Here is a 14,898-nt window from a genome sequence, read left to right on the forward strand (position 1 = left end):
CCACTTTCTGCTGAGCTGAAGATGCTGTTGGAAAAGGTAAATTCTTTTGTACTACACTATATAGTGTAGTATATTACATATATATGTAATATCTCTGTTATCTTGTGTATTCATATATGTCATTGAATTTCAAACTTTTTTTTTTAGGGCATTACTGCAGTTGATGAAAATTTTTACTGTCATATAGTGTATTACTTAATTTCGGTTATCAGTATTAAAAAAAGGACAGAGATTTTTATGGACTGTTGGCCATTGAAATGTTCAAAAACAAGAGCGCAGTTCAGGGTAGGAGCAAAACATATTATGAAATGGATTGACAGAGTAAGTTATCAAAATGGTTAATTATTTTTTTAATAAAGAGGTACATCATGAATTATTAAATATTGCCATCCGGCAAGTTTTCGAGGTTAATAAAGTAATTACCACAAGGAATTATCGAAATAAATTGTTCTATTTATTTTATCACTCTTGCAAAATAATATTTTCTACATTATAAAAAGGGATTGCATGGTAATAATGTCATTGTGTTTGGGTGAAACCAAAAGGTTGGTGATCGACTTATGAAATGGAACTTGGAAGCCAAACGATAAGTTTTATCTTTACGACTTGACATACCAGATTTATCATTAGCGTGCACAATCCGTGGCTCGATGTAGCAAAAAATTGATTTCTAGCTTTCTGTCAAAGCAATATTTGCGGTCGTGTCCAATTTCCGATTTTAAGAATCACTACTCATAGCATGTGTTGAGTAGGATTTAAGATCACCTGAAAACGAAAAAAATGTTTTTTGAAGGTGCAATCTTTTTATTTTTGGGGGATACTAGTTTCTTCGGGTGCATTCAGAAAACAAAAGTGCAATTTTTCAGATATTTAAGCTGATCCGTCGGTGATTAAAATTATTGAAAAAGAATTATACAGTTTCAAAGAAAATTATTAATGTATATCTGAAAACTTGAGTTTATACAATAAATATCGCTATAACTATTTGTTACAGAATCGAATTTATGAAAGGGGAGGTTGAACAAAAACATTTAAATTTGTATTTTCACTTTCCAGTAAATTATAAAAGTTTTTTAATCTTTTATAATCAATAGTTCTTTTAATGTATCAGTTACTTAAACTTGTATTTCAGCTGCATTCAAATTGCTAATAGTATACCTCACTTCAGAGTTAAAAGTATAAATTTCACCTTTTATGGAAAATATGCTGTAATTATAATAATATAATCTTAACTGGCTAACTATTCGATGCCTTGAAGTACTTGTTTTAAATTTTAAATATTTTTTTCCTTACAACCTAAAGAGCTTACATCTTAATTCAATGGGTTATTATTGGAATGCGTTACTGAATTGATACCAAAGAGATAAGATGGTTGTCTATTTTTTTTTTAGTTAAATTTGGTACATTATAGTAAGAAAAATTATTAAATAAGTAGTTGGCGCCGTAGTTGGATAATTTATACTTTGAGTTAACATGAATGTATGAGAGAGTAGCAAAGTGTATACAAAGATTCGATACAGAAAACTTCCATAAAAAATGAGTTTTCACAATCATCCATCGCAAATTACAAATTATCTGCAAAAATATCTGTTGTTTAACAAGTTGATATGATCAAATTTAAATAGACATTATATATATACATATAAGGCTCCGAGAGGCGAGACCTGCAAAGCTAATATGTATGTATGATAATATGTGGTACTGGGTTCGATTCCCGTTCTGGGCCTTGGATTTTATTTAATGGGTAATATGGGAAATTTAATAGTTAAGTATGTTTGCTAATCGCTTCCGTACACGACATCTAATTTGGTAGTTGGACGTAAAACCGGTCACAAAAAAGTAGCCACTACTTTTTTTATATATCCATATATGAAACCTCAAACTGCACGCATCGCCGTGACTTAGAAATAGTAGAACATATAGCGATTATTTGCTCACACCATTACATTGTCAAGAAAGTTTTGTTCCATAATGTTTTATAAAGAATAGAAAATCAATTTATCTGGAAAAAGATTGTGCCACGTAGTAATGGAAGATCTGTTTTTGAATTCTTTTTTGAGACCTTTAAACATAGATGTAGAATATATCGGCGAAATAAGTGAATATTATATAAAAAGCAATGGCTATAAAGTAAATGTTAATACAAAATCTTATTTTTGGTTGTGTAAAGTACAAAAAGTTTGTAACTGGCATAAAATGTAACTATTGAAATGTTCAAATTTGCAGGAGTGGCCTGAAGCACAATTACGATTTCAACTGACGCTGTTTACAGGGTTATCATCATTGGATACACAAAAAATGTATAGGTTTCTACTTAAATTAAGCCTATTTTCTGTCAAATTTCATCTAAGAGAAAATTACCCAGGTAAATAGTACACCAAACTTGTTTTCTTAAGTATAGTGAATTATCTGTTATGTTTAAATTTAGTTTTATATACAATTTACGTAATTTGGTGAGATATTAATAGATGTATAATGTTAGCCAAGCTCGAGTGAAAGTTATTCATTTGTGGGAGGGATAAAAGCATTAAAATACTGAGACCAACGCTAATTTTTTCATTCAAATACAGCAATAAATTTTCTTGAGGTTATTCAGTTCTCTCGCAAAAATAAAATGAAAATTTAATTTTTTATTTAATTGTATTAATCTTTCATTAATAAAATTTTCACAAAAATGATGGGATCTACGATCTACTGTATCATTAACTGCGTTACCTGTTAAAGCTTGAATAAACAGTTTCATATTATTCCTTCGATTTTTACTTTCTAGGAACCTACTTTTTACATAAATTGAAGAGCTTTTTAAATAAATTCTAAAGTTTTATTTCATCACCACTTTCTTAGCACTATTCTTTTCTTGTGGTAATCTCTAGCCTTTGAGAAGTTATTGATTGCTGCAAACTTGTACTATTTGACAATTATATTCTTGAAACATTTTTTTTTTGATGATGCAGAAGATCAGTATTCTAAAAATATATCGGCTACCAGAGAAAAAATCTTATATGATAAACAGAAACTGTTTTATTTATTCAATGTAATTTCCTTATTTTTTAGAAACTAGTATGACAATTCCAGAACTTTATTATTTACATTATACTCCACATGAAAAATTGTACTATTACCAAAATAAAGCTAAATCAATATCAAGTTGGTTTTCCAATAAAAGACTGAGCTTAGATAAAGAATTGAGGAACAAAAGAAATATGATTAGGTGAGAAATTGAATTATTTCTTTTAACTTTTTCTTCTTTAAGAATGAAGAGTTGTTTTGCTACTGATAATTTTGCATCCCTCACTGTAAGCCTCTCACTTTTACATCCGCTATCCTTTTACTTTTCAGAAATACATCTTCCTGGGAAAAAGTATTTCAATAATGCAAACACCTGTTTGCGTTTACAATTTTGAATTATAAACTGTATAAATTAATTTTGAATCTAGCATTCAGAACACGATCGGTCGTTGGTCGCGACGGGCTGAAATATCCGACAGAGCAGGAAGGCGATCCAGTCGAATTGCGTCTTCCACTATATAACAGAAGATCATTCGCACCTATAGAATTTTTGTCGCGATGACAAGCGACCCAGTTGTAAATAAAATCTTGTCTCGCGTAAATGGGCGAAGAATTTAAAATACTTGAACAGTGAATGCAATAAGTTTTAAAAAAAAATATTAAAATCCCAAGAATATTATAAAAATAGGGCAATGCAGTAGAAAGCATAGTGTAGTATTTAGTTTCCACATTTTTTTATCAAACTTTTAAAATCTAATTAATGTGAAAAATTGTGAGGGTACCCAGTCAATCTTTGTATATATCAAGTATTGTGCATAACCAATTTATTCAACCTATCATAGTATTTTTTAGTTGTTTGGCTGTTCTGCTTTCAGTATATTCTAGTAGACATCATGGCACAAAGAAATCCAGGAGTTTGCTCAAAAATTTTACTTCACTTTCGTGCACTACAGTCCAAGATAGCAAAAGTTTAATGAGCTAGCAGAAGCTGCTGTTAAAATTATGAAAAACTTGTCCACCTTCTCTCTCATCTCCGAAGAGCGGTATCTAATCTGCAGCATTAGCCAAAAAAAAGAGTGCGCAGAGCCAACCTCCATTGGGCCAGAAAGCTTCATCACAATCTGCGCTTGCCAAACTTTGATGATGAGTGGAAATCCGATATAGAACAGAAGCAAAGGAAAAATGAGAATAAAACCTAAACATTACCGCTAATGTAGAGATTAGCGATGCATTTGAAATTCTGATTTGTGGGCTTGACTTTTATAGATGAAGACATCAAGACTGTTGATTCTCGGTTCAATCCCAGAGATCTGAAACTTTAGTGTTATTAATATAATCCTTAGTCATAAGTTGCGTTTTATGATTTTATCATTTTTTTAAGTCAAATTTTGTGGGCGTATCGGTTGCCACGGTCTTGAGCGCCTAAACCGTTTATTATTTTTTTATTTATCCCTGATTTTCTTTCGAAATCCCGTAGGTAAAAATATCCTCCAAAATTAACCTTTTTTTAAAAATACAAAATTCCGTAGTAAATAAATGTGATTCATGAAGGTATTGATCTCAATTTTGCTTATTTCATGCAAAATTTATATGTTTACATATTTGTTTTCTGAAATTCCAGTTTTCTGGGTTATTCAACATACTAATTTTACATTTAAATTGTATTCAATTTATACATGTTTTTCAGAAAACTGGAACATGAGAATGCTGTTTTGGGAGAGGCTATAAAGCAAAATGATGTTTTGAGTATCTTAGTGAGGGATTGCCCAGATTCATTCCAGGATAAAATTATAAGTGATGATAACTGGATGTCAGCAATAACTGGTTGGTTGTTAAATAAACTTTTACAATTTTCATCCGTATTTATAAGAAAGATTTCTTAAACCGTATTTTCAGTAAATACGTTTTAGTACTTTAAACAACAAAATACCACATTTGTTTATTTGATATTAATCCTATATTGTTGTAAAAATGGTTTATAACTACTTAAGTCTCAAATTTTATCACTAACATAATATTTTGACAATAATCTGGCAGAAGGTTTTAATACCGCTTCTTTCCCGCTACCTTTTTTAAGGTTTTTTTCACCGTAAACTTAATTGTAATCTGTTTTATTTTTTTTTACATTTTATGAATTTTTAATTAATGTTTAATATCGGTATAGTCATTGTCAATAATAGGTTGTGCTACGACCCTGTGCAATTTTTTTATGTTACTAGGTTTACATTAATTTTTGAAATAGGCAAATTATTTAACAGAAACAAAATTTTGATTTCTAAAGTTCGGCTAGACTTTCATTCCTTATCCCCTTTTAAGAGTAAGACCGTTGAGGATATATCCTCTCAGGGGCATTAAGCGGGTGTACTGGCATTAGATAGTGATGATTCCTGACTGCCTGCTTAATTTATCCAAAACTTTTCTGGTGATGCTCGTTCGCTTCATCTGGAGGAACCATTCTCAGAATATCTATAGGCTTCATAAGTTGGCTTCAGGAAGTGGTTTTTCAACCGCTGCTCCTTCCTGCTTTTTTTTTTTGGAGAGCCTACGTTTTTAACAAGCGTTTGAGGTGTGCATACCATATTTAGCAGCCATCCAATTTCTTTTTCAGAGTCTTTTTCAGAATTTTTTGGCATCGGAGGGAGAGTTATGTTGGCATAGCGAGTGGTGACCACTGAACCGGCTCCCGCCACTCTTCCTAGAACTTCCATAGAGGAGATTTGATACATTATCAATACTATAGAATATGTGGTCTCATTTGAGTTGCTCTATCTATTCGGTCGTAAAAAAGTACACCTTGTTGAATAAAAAACCTTTGATGTATGAAATTCTGAAGCTCGGATGCACCTACTGTGCTTTAGTAAATAGAATTCTACAGTCCTTCAACTGCAATAATCTGTGACTGATTAGCGAGCAGGCAGAATGAAATATAAAATTTAGAATGCTGCGAGTGGTAATAGGTTGCGTAACTCATACTTATCATACTTACTAAGTAAACTTTATAAAAAAAAGTACACCTCGTTATATAAAGTATTTTATAAATTATATAGTATTTGGCGCTTACCACTGAGTTAATTTTTGTTTTCGGTTGTGAAACATTTCATGTAACCTTTGATAGTTTAGGGAATTAAGATTGACGGTGATTTTTCTTTTGAATTTTGGTGACGTCCACAATTCTGGGATATATTTAAGATTGTTTTCACCTCAGTGATTGTTAGTATTTAACATAACTAGCGAACCTATAGCAAGTGAGCCTAAATTTGTTCTAAGATTTCTTTATTTTCTAATTTCTTCTACTTATTCCAGAATGGAGAATGATTTTGATGAGGTCTTAGTATCGTAACGCTCACTGCAATATTGACCAATACTTAAGTTTATATTTATATATATCGTCATAGAATCATCCTAGGTCACATTACTGATTTACTACAAAACCTCATAATCGACGTTATTGTTGGGAAGATGCAAAAACTCTCAATGAAGTCGTAAGAATTTAGTAGCTTGTAAGGATATGTAATTTTGGTACATATACAATTGTGCTCGGTTTTTTAAAGTTCGTGGACTTATTTTTAATCAGATAAAATAATCTTTTTTTTTTTATGCAAAATGGCTTTCACAGAATACTATGGGGATAGTTTGCGTTGTGTTTCACAGTCACTTACATATTACAGAATGGAATCAAGATTTAGATACATTGGATGATAACAATGCTAAGAAGCAAAAGACCCTCGAAAATTTGCATCCGCTACTAGAAGAGTTATTAGTGCCTTTGAGGATCCTTGATGACTCTGGAAAAAGAAATGATGATATTACTACATTACATGCCGAAGAAATTCTATCGTTCTTGGATAAAGATATATTTGAAACTTATCAAAATCAATTTAATAAGGTAAATATAAACATTTTTAATTATTAAATATGTCTTGCTAATCTTTAAAGCATTATTTTTTTTTATTTTTAATTACAGTCGAATCTTTCTAGTAATGGCAAAGTATCTTTATCTAGTATTATAAAAATGAACAAAATTATTTCACAGAATATTCTGTGTTTCTTTAAAAATTGCTCTCATTTAACATTGTTTGAATCTCAACGAGAAGTGGAACAACTTTTTAATGATTTAGAAAGTTTAGAAAAGTCGAAAACTGATCATTATACAGAATTGTTGGCTATGGAAAATATATTGTTTAATAAATGCGAGATTTTGTTACTATCTTTAAAAGGTAAGTTAAGATTTTTGTTATATTTTGTTAAGCAAAATCCTTTTTACTTATAAAGATAAACAAATAAAATAAAATAATGGATTAACTTATATATAAACTGTAGTATAGTTTAATGACACAAATTTGACATTATTTTGTTTTGATTACAGATCAAAATGAAAAAAAGGAATCCAGAAGGTTAAGCAAGTTTTTTGAAAGTCCATTGCTAACTTTGCCCGTTGAGCAACAGGATAGTCCTCAATTTTCATCTCCAGGTTTAAGTGAGTTTTCTTAACTAGAGCTTTTTTTTAGTAGACTGTATAAGAAGATATAATTATTAAAAGTAGCAGGGAAAAAAAACATCTAACTTTTTAATGATTGGACAGACACTATGGCTCTGAATAAGGTTAAATTGCCCAATATGAATATTTATAATAAATAATAATCGGCGTTATTTACAACAATTCGAATGATTTGTTGTTACTTTCCAAGTTGTCGATGCGCCTGGAAAAAACTAAAAATTACTCAACATTTTGAAGAATATTCAAAAATGTATTTCTTCCTTTCTACTAATGTGACCGAGTTCCAAATAAGCACTATCTGATCTTCAGTAACCTAGGTTACAAGTATTCTGCTTGGTTTGTTTTTTAGAATGACAATAATCAAGAGATAATTTATTTAATCAATACTATGTGCAAGAATTCTCTTGTTATATTATAATATTAGGATATTAGAATGATGGTTAAAAACCTTAAAATTCAGAAATAATATAATTACTCAATCATTGAATTACTTCCCAAAATGTAGGGCTTCGTTTTCTGTAGCTTGAATTCATTCCTTGTTGGGTCAACAATGTCCTTCTGACACCAATAGATAACATTCAAAGCAAGATGACCAAACATTCCATTTTCATCTCCTCCATTAAATAATAATTCATTCGATGTGCTTCAATATTCACAGTTTTGTACTTTTTCAAAATTCATGTTGGCCTCGCGAGGGGTGCAAGTGTTGGTATAAATTGCTGGAAACGATGTATTGCTCGCTCCTAGTGGTTTGTGGTACGAGTTTTGATGTTGGTGCAAGATTCTCTTCTTATTTTTCAAACGTAATGTGCTCTAAGGATACATGACTTTAAATTATGCATACTTCCCAGGCACATTACTCTAAATTTTTTAACTTAGCCTCGAACAGCAGTGGAAATGAGCTTCCTTCCCGACTTCATTAATTTCGAAAGCGGCTTTTGTAGCGTAGAAGCCATTTTCAAGAAAATAAATCTTCAGATTTTATTGATACAATTTGACTATTTTTACATTTTCATTAGACCTTTAACCTGTGTTACGTTACTTGGACATTATCTTGACCCAGGCGTAGTTTTAGTGGAACTGAAGTGAATTATTTTGTTAAAAAAGAAAAAAAAGAAATTTTAAGACGAAGAAATAAGCATAAAACATGGGCGCCGCAGTGTTATAGAAGTTCAGTAGTCAACAGCGAAAGGAAATAAATGTTATATACCAAAAATCGCTGATTTTCAATATTACGTTTTTTCGGGCAGTTTTTGACGATCAACCCTTATAAAAACTTTCCTACAGGGCAAATTTAATTCTGTGAGAAAGGAAAGGCATTTTTTTGTGTAATGTCTTACTTTTTATTCTTTATCATTAATTATTCAGGCAGTCTTTATGTCCAACTACCGATTAGGTGTTGTGGACGGAGGCGACTAGCAAACATAATTAACTGTAAATTTCTTTTATTAACCATTAAATAAAATCCAAGGCCTAAGACCGGAAATCGAACCCAGGACCACAATACATATTAGCTTCGCAGGTCTCGCCTCTAACCGCTCGGCTACCGTTGCGCCTTTATTTTTAATTAATATCGTTCTTATTTCTTGTGGATTTCTTTTCATTGTACTTGTTACTATACGATGGGGGCTAGGGGCTATGTCGGCAGTAACTTTTTTTTATAGAAATTTTCACTAACGTAGTCACACTCTTTAATATACATTACTTTAGTATAAATGAATAAGGGCGACTGTTTAATAATTATATTTTATTTAAATGTGTTTCAGCTTTCTCTCTCGCTTACCAAAAAATATTCGTAAGTAAGGGCTTTTTTGAAAAAACAATTGAAAAATAAAGTAAAAAATTACAACAAAAAAGTACAAAAAAAAGTGAAAATAAAACTTAAGAACCCTAGTTTAGCCTTTTCACTGAAAACTCAGTTACTTACTTGTTTGAATTAACTGGCAGCAATGCAGTGGCTAAGCTGTGGAGTGATAGTCCAAGAGTTTCAGTTTACCAACCTAAGTATGAAGAAAATATTTTATATAAATATCTCAAAAGCCGAAATATAAAATTTAAAGGATATGGGGAGGTTGAAAATCCAAGTATTAATACTGACATATGCTAGGGAAGGCCCTGTTTTTTAATGCCTAGGAGTAAAGCTCAAGCCACTAGATTGAAATTAGGCTATTCATTTGTATTCAGTTCACTGGAACGAATCAGCTGGGGTTACAATCCGTATTTTACTTTTTCTTATTGTAATCGAGCAGCGTTTCTATTTTGAGTTTTTGCAGGAATATGCGTTTTGAGGTCCTTTAAGTCCAAAAAAGTTTCATTACAAACATGTTCATAATACTTTTTGTAAGAAACATTTTCCTGAGAAAATGTTCCTTAAGGAGTTTTAATGGAAAGGTGGGTTAAGTTCCCTTAAAAGTACCACCTAGATATAAGCGGTTTCATTATCTGGGTAATATTAATAGGAATTAAATACGCAAATAAAATTCCTAATTAGAAGTAACTCAGTGTCTGTAGGCTAAATTCATTTCTTTGGTTTTTAGCGATTTTTTCCCTACAAACTAGTTTGAAGAAAATTTAATTGGGTGAATTGCGTTAAGAGAAAATCATGTGAATTTTAATCCAGATTGCTAATGTATTAATGAATGATTTCACCAAAAGTAAAATAAATATAAATTGTAAAAATATATATGGTTAGAAAATTAATTATTAAATTTATTTAAGTTAAATGTTATAGTTTTAATTCCAACTTTGTCGTACTGTAGCATTTATCTAAGAAAATTTTAATATAATTATTTAGGCTATAATTGATTTTCAATTTTGTTTATCCTTACAGCTGGAGCACAATTACTGGAAGATTTTAGACAAAGAATAAAAGATGTTGAATTAAAAGATACTCCATCACCAGTGGAATATGGTACACCAGTATCCAGAAGGATTTCTCAAATTCCCAAATTATGTACTAAACAAATCACCTCAACGAAGACAAAAAATTTGAAATATTCAACAAATAATAAGAAGGTGATTTTTGTCATTTAAAATGTTTTTTAAAAAAAGTGCTTAATAAGGGTTATACATAGATCTATCTAAAAGTCCAAGAAAAATTTATCTTCACCATTTTCACTTTTACTATAACAAGACATAAGAAGTATCTTTGTACGTTGTTAAAAATGTATATCATATTCACTTATTTGTTTATTTCAGTTCCATGAGGTGTATTAATATATTATATATTTTTTTAATACTCTTAGACTTACATTCCTCTTTATTTCTTGTGTTTTTTGTGCGATTTTAGCAAAATAAAATGTTATGGATACTGATTATTTAGGTTTTTGTTTTCTCTATTTTAGGAATGCGTTCTATCATCTACTCTGTGCTCTGAATCCTGTAAGTATCTACTATTTTATAATAACACATTAATTAAATGCAAGCCTTAATTGTTTTTGTTTAATAAAAGTATTCTGTAAATAGCCGTTGGGTTGTCTTAAGTAATCTAATCTTTTACTTGTTCTGTGACACTGGGATTCAGGAATTTTTGATATTTTCACGTTATAATTGTGTAATAGTTTTGAAATCTTATTTTGATTTTACAGTGATAAAAAAAAAAGTAAAACTTTGTCTTCGCCGCAGAGAATATCTAATGCTACGAAAATATTCACTTAACGAAGGTTCGAAAGGTTGGGAGAAAGTCTTAGTAAATTATTGAACTTCAAACATTTGAAAAATTAATTACAGGGATTCCCCTTTCAGGACTTGAATATCTAATTTTATTTTAGTCAAGGGTCTTTCATTTTAAAGATTTTTCATTTTTTCTTAATTTTTGTGTTTGTAAATTTAAAAACGAAAAATCACAGTAAATTCAAACATATTTTGATTGGATTTCATTTGGATGAGTTAGTGGGGTGATCTGTGTAGGTTAGGCTAAACCAAAAATGCTTTTTTTCGTCTTCCGATTTATTGGAAGACATTTACTTGCAATTTCACTTCCATTTTTTTCATTTTGTCTTCTTTCACTTTATTGAACAATTTTTCTTGACTTAAAAAAAATAAATTAAAAGGGGTAAGAATTTTCTGGAAAAAAAAGTGGGAAATTGTTTTACTTTTAAACAAATGTTTCTCTAGGGATTCCAGCGTAGGAAGTTTTTGATATTGAGCGATATGTGGGTTCATTGGTGAAACTAGGCAATCCACTCACTTTCTTCTCTGCTGGTTACATTATTGTGTGGGTGCCAGACCGGCTTGGTAGTTAATTGTTAATTTCTATTGAATACAAAAAAATAAGCTTGAGGTTAATTGAGGCGCTCAGCGCAATACTGGCCCAACCCACAAAAATGTGAAATCTAAAATATCAACATGTTTGCACTCACCATATGCTAATCTATGAGTGTAATATTGGTCCAACCATCCTTCTAAGTCTACTCAACAAATGACAAAGAAAGTGTGTTATTGCATTGAAAGGAATCACTGCCTCTTAGAGTGTAATACTGGCCCAACCCACCTTCTCAGTCTACTCAACAGATGACATGGAAAGTGTGTTATTGCACAGAAGAAAATCACTGCATCTGGAAGGCAATTAGAGGATTGCAAAGTTCAAAAAGAACTTCATTTAAGAAATGCTGAGTCCGCCAGAGCTGGAATGAAGGTCGATGCTGAAGTAGGCAAACCAGAAAATGATGCCACAGTTATAGCGTTTGATCTAATGAAAACTTTGTTTCACCAGTTCTGTCTGTGGGTATGTGCTATTATAAAAGACAGCTCTGGACATATTGTCTAGGGATTCACAATCTCAATAACCAGGATACTTGTATGTATGTCTGGGATGAATCGAAGGCTTCAAGGGGTCCTCAAGAAATAGGGTCTTGCATCTTGCTCTATATAAAGGCATTTGTAAAGACAAGCAAACTTGTGATGTACAGTGTTCACTGTGAAGGTCAGAACAGAAACATTAATAACATTAAAAGAAAAGAAGTGCAGCAACAGAAGACCCTGGTTTATTACTGGGAAGTTCTGATGAAGAAGAAGGAAGTGGATAAGATGTGAAAAGTATTCATAAAGAATATATAGTATTATCTTCTTAAGACACATATTACCAGATTTATAGCATTATAATATAAGCCTAACCCACATATTTTCCCAAATCAACTGAAATCGGATATTGCAATAGTGGCCCAATCCACATGTACTAGCAAGAATAGTTTGTTTTAATGTACCAATTTAATGCATAAGTGAAAACTAGGTACTGCACTGCAATATATGATAAAGTTTTGGAATTTACTTGAAAAATCACTGCCATAAATAAATACAGCTTTTCATGAAACTTTCAGATCTACTTTACCCAATAAGTACTTCAGTGGGGTTGGGCCAGTATTGCGCTGAGCGCCTCAATTATAGATTGCTTTAAAGGAAATAGCCGATTGGTGGGAAATATCTATTTAAATCTCTCTTCCTTGAATTAGAAATGAATGCCTTTTGAAGAGTGAAATTTTGAATACTAGTCCAGGTTTGAGGGAATAACGTTAAGAAAGCATGTACAATTCGTAAATATTCCAACTAGAAAATTTTACTTTGCAGTGACGTAAACGAGAAACACTTTTCAGTTACTTTATAGTATTATTTTAATCTAAAACAAACCCTGCGGTTCTATTGTAATAAAGCAGTAAAATGATTAATTTACTATTAAAAATTCTCAGACTCATCGCAAGAATATTATTTAACATATTTTTTATCATATTATTTATCTTTTATGCGTAATAAGTGGATCTTAAAAAGATATCTTCACAATTGATTGATTCTAACATATTTTTCACAAATTATAGAAAGTTACTACTGTTTTAAAGTTATATTTTTGCTTTTTATGTTTAGTAATTTATGGAATGTTAATAAATGTAACACTTACGAGGAATTTGCGTTTCATGTGATGAATATTTTTGAAATTAGCGAAAGCATAGCTTTAAATGCATTGCTTTAAGTAGGGTTATTCTGTTTGTAAACCTGACAATGAGTTGGTCTTTTCTTAGTTAGATTATTAAAACTTTGTACACTCTGTAACAGTTACTTTTTCAATTCATTTAAATTAAGTTGAATTTACATATATGCACCGATTTGAAAGCAGTACAGCATAGTGGGCTTTATTAGCTATCCAGTCCAGTAGTTTTCGCCTTGAATTGAAGTAATAGTTACAATGTTTACTGCGTTTACAATTTACTTCATTGATAGCTAATTTCGACGCAAATATGAAATGTGTAGAGGCTCGGTAGAACCTACTTGTATTGGAGAAGGGTACGCCGAGATAATAAAATGAATTGACTATAGGATGTTTATGTTTATTCGGACATAGTATTTGTATAAATTTCTTTGGGTGGTGGCTATGCTTTGCAAAATATGATTTACAAATGAAATATAATTATTAAATATTTGTTTTATACAATACTACTTATTTTCATAAATTCAAAAAAAGGTCATTTGGCGATTGGTGATCGTTTTTGCAATTTGTCAGCTTATTATATTTTTCAACTTTTTTTTTTCTTTTGTCCTTGATGTAGCTAGGAAGAAGACTTTACTTGTTCCAGTTCAAAATGACTCTTTATCTCCAATATTAAAGAATAGCATACTTGATGTAAATGCAGAAACCACATTATCTTCAGTTGAATCCGATGATGATTTTGGACCTTCATCTGTACTGACAGACAGTAGGCCAGCTCCATTAGAAGAGACCATTCAAATTTCCAGGCAGTCCATTGATCAAGTTATTGCCAAATATAGAATCCTGAGAAAGAAACTAGATGATGAAGAATAAACATGTAAAATTGATCTCGTTATCATTAACTGTTTAATTTTAAGTTAAGTTAAAATGTATTAAAGTTTGATAATAAAGATGAAATACTGAATTTACTTAGTTATATTTAAAACCGCTTGTGTACATGCTTCTTTTTGCATATTATTTATTTTTTTTTACAGTCGATCTTGAAGGTTTTGTTAAAAACATTGCTCACACCATTCGTTTAAATGAGAAACAATGTAACCACTCCTAACATCTGAAGTGGTAGATGAGTACTATAATTGTACATATTTTCGCAGAGATTACACCAATATGACATGAGGTACAGCTATTCGACGTAGGACGGAAATGGAAAACTAAACTTTTTCACCTTATATCTTCTTTTAAAATAAGCAATTCTACATAATTGTAAAGGTAAATGAGTAATATAGTTTTACATATTTTTGGAATCTTTACAGTGTATCTTTGCGTTGCGTAAATTTCATTTTCGAAAAAAACGACTCGCAGGAGTATATTGATCCGAAAATGCTCCCAACTTTTTGTGCCAGATTTCTCATATTAGTTCTTTTTTTATGGCGTAAGTTATAAAAATATATTTTTGATTCTGATGTTTTGAAAA

The 14,898-nt window shown here is 30.8% G+C and overlaps 1 protein-coding gene across 1 annotated transcript; it reads left to right on the top strand.

The window, feature by feature from the left end:
* Positions 1-9,333: 9,333 nt before the first annotated feature.
* LOC141449120 (uncharacterized) lies at positions 9,334-14,388 on the top strand. The gene is made up of 4 exons (XM_074118214.1): positions 9,334-9,511; positions 10,338-10,522; positions 10,852-10,888; positions 14,044-14,388. The coding sequence occupies exons 1-4, from the start codon at positions 9,457-9,459 to the stop codon at positions 14,295-14,297; spliced, it is 531 nt and encodes a 176-aa protein (XP_073974315.1). The 5' UTR covers positions 9,334-9,456; the 3' UTR covers positions 14,298-14,388.
* Positions 14,389-14,898: the final 510 nt, after the last annotated feature.

This window comes from Rhodnius prolixus, unplaced genomic scaffold, assembly GCF_049639745.1.
Source record: "Rhodnius prolixus isolate KJV_2025 unplaced genomic scaffold, Rpr scaffold_2, whole genome shotgun sequence".
Classification (NCBI taxonomy): domain Eukaryota; kingdom Metazoa; phylum Arthropoda; class Insecta; order Hemiptera; family Reduviidae; genus Rhodnius; species Rhodnius prolixus.

Bases quoted from the DNA above. Each gene is read 5' to 3' on its own strand.
- LOC141449120 (XM_074118214.1), top strand. From the start codon at position 9,457: ATGCAGTGGCTAAGCTGTGGAGTGATAGTCCAAGAGTTTCAGTTTACC. The intron at 10,523-10,851 runs GTGATTTTTGTC...TCTCTATTTTAG, and splicing joins ATTCAACAAATAATAAGAAG to GAATGCGTTCTATCATCTAC. The intron at 10,889-14,043 runs GTAAGTATCTAC...TCCTTGATGTAG, and splicing joins TACTCTGTGCTCTGAATCCT to CTAGGAAGAAGACTTTACTT.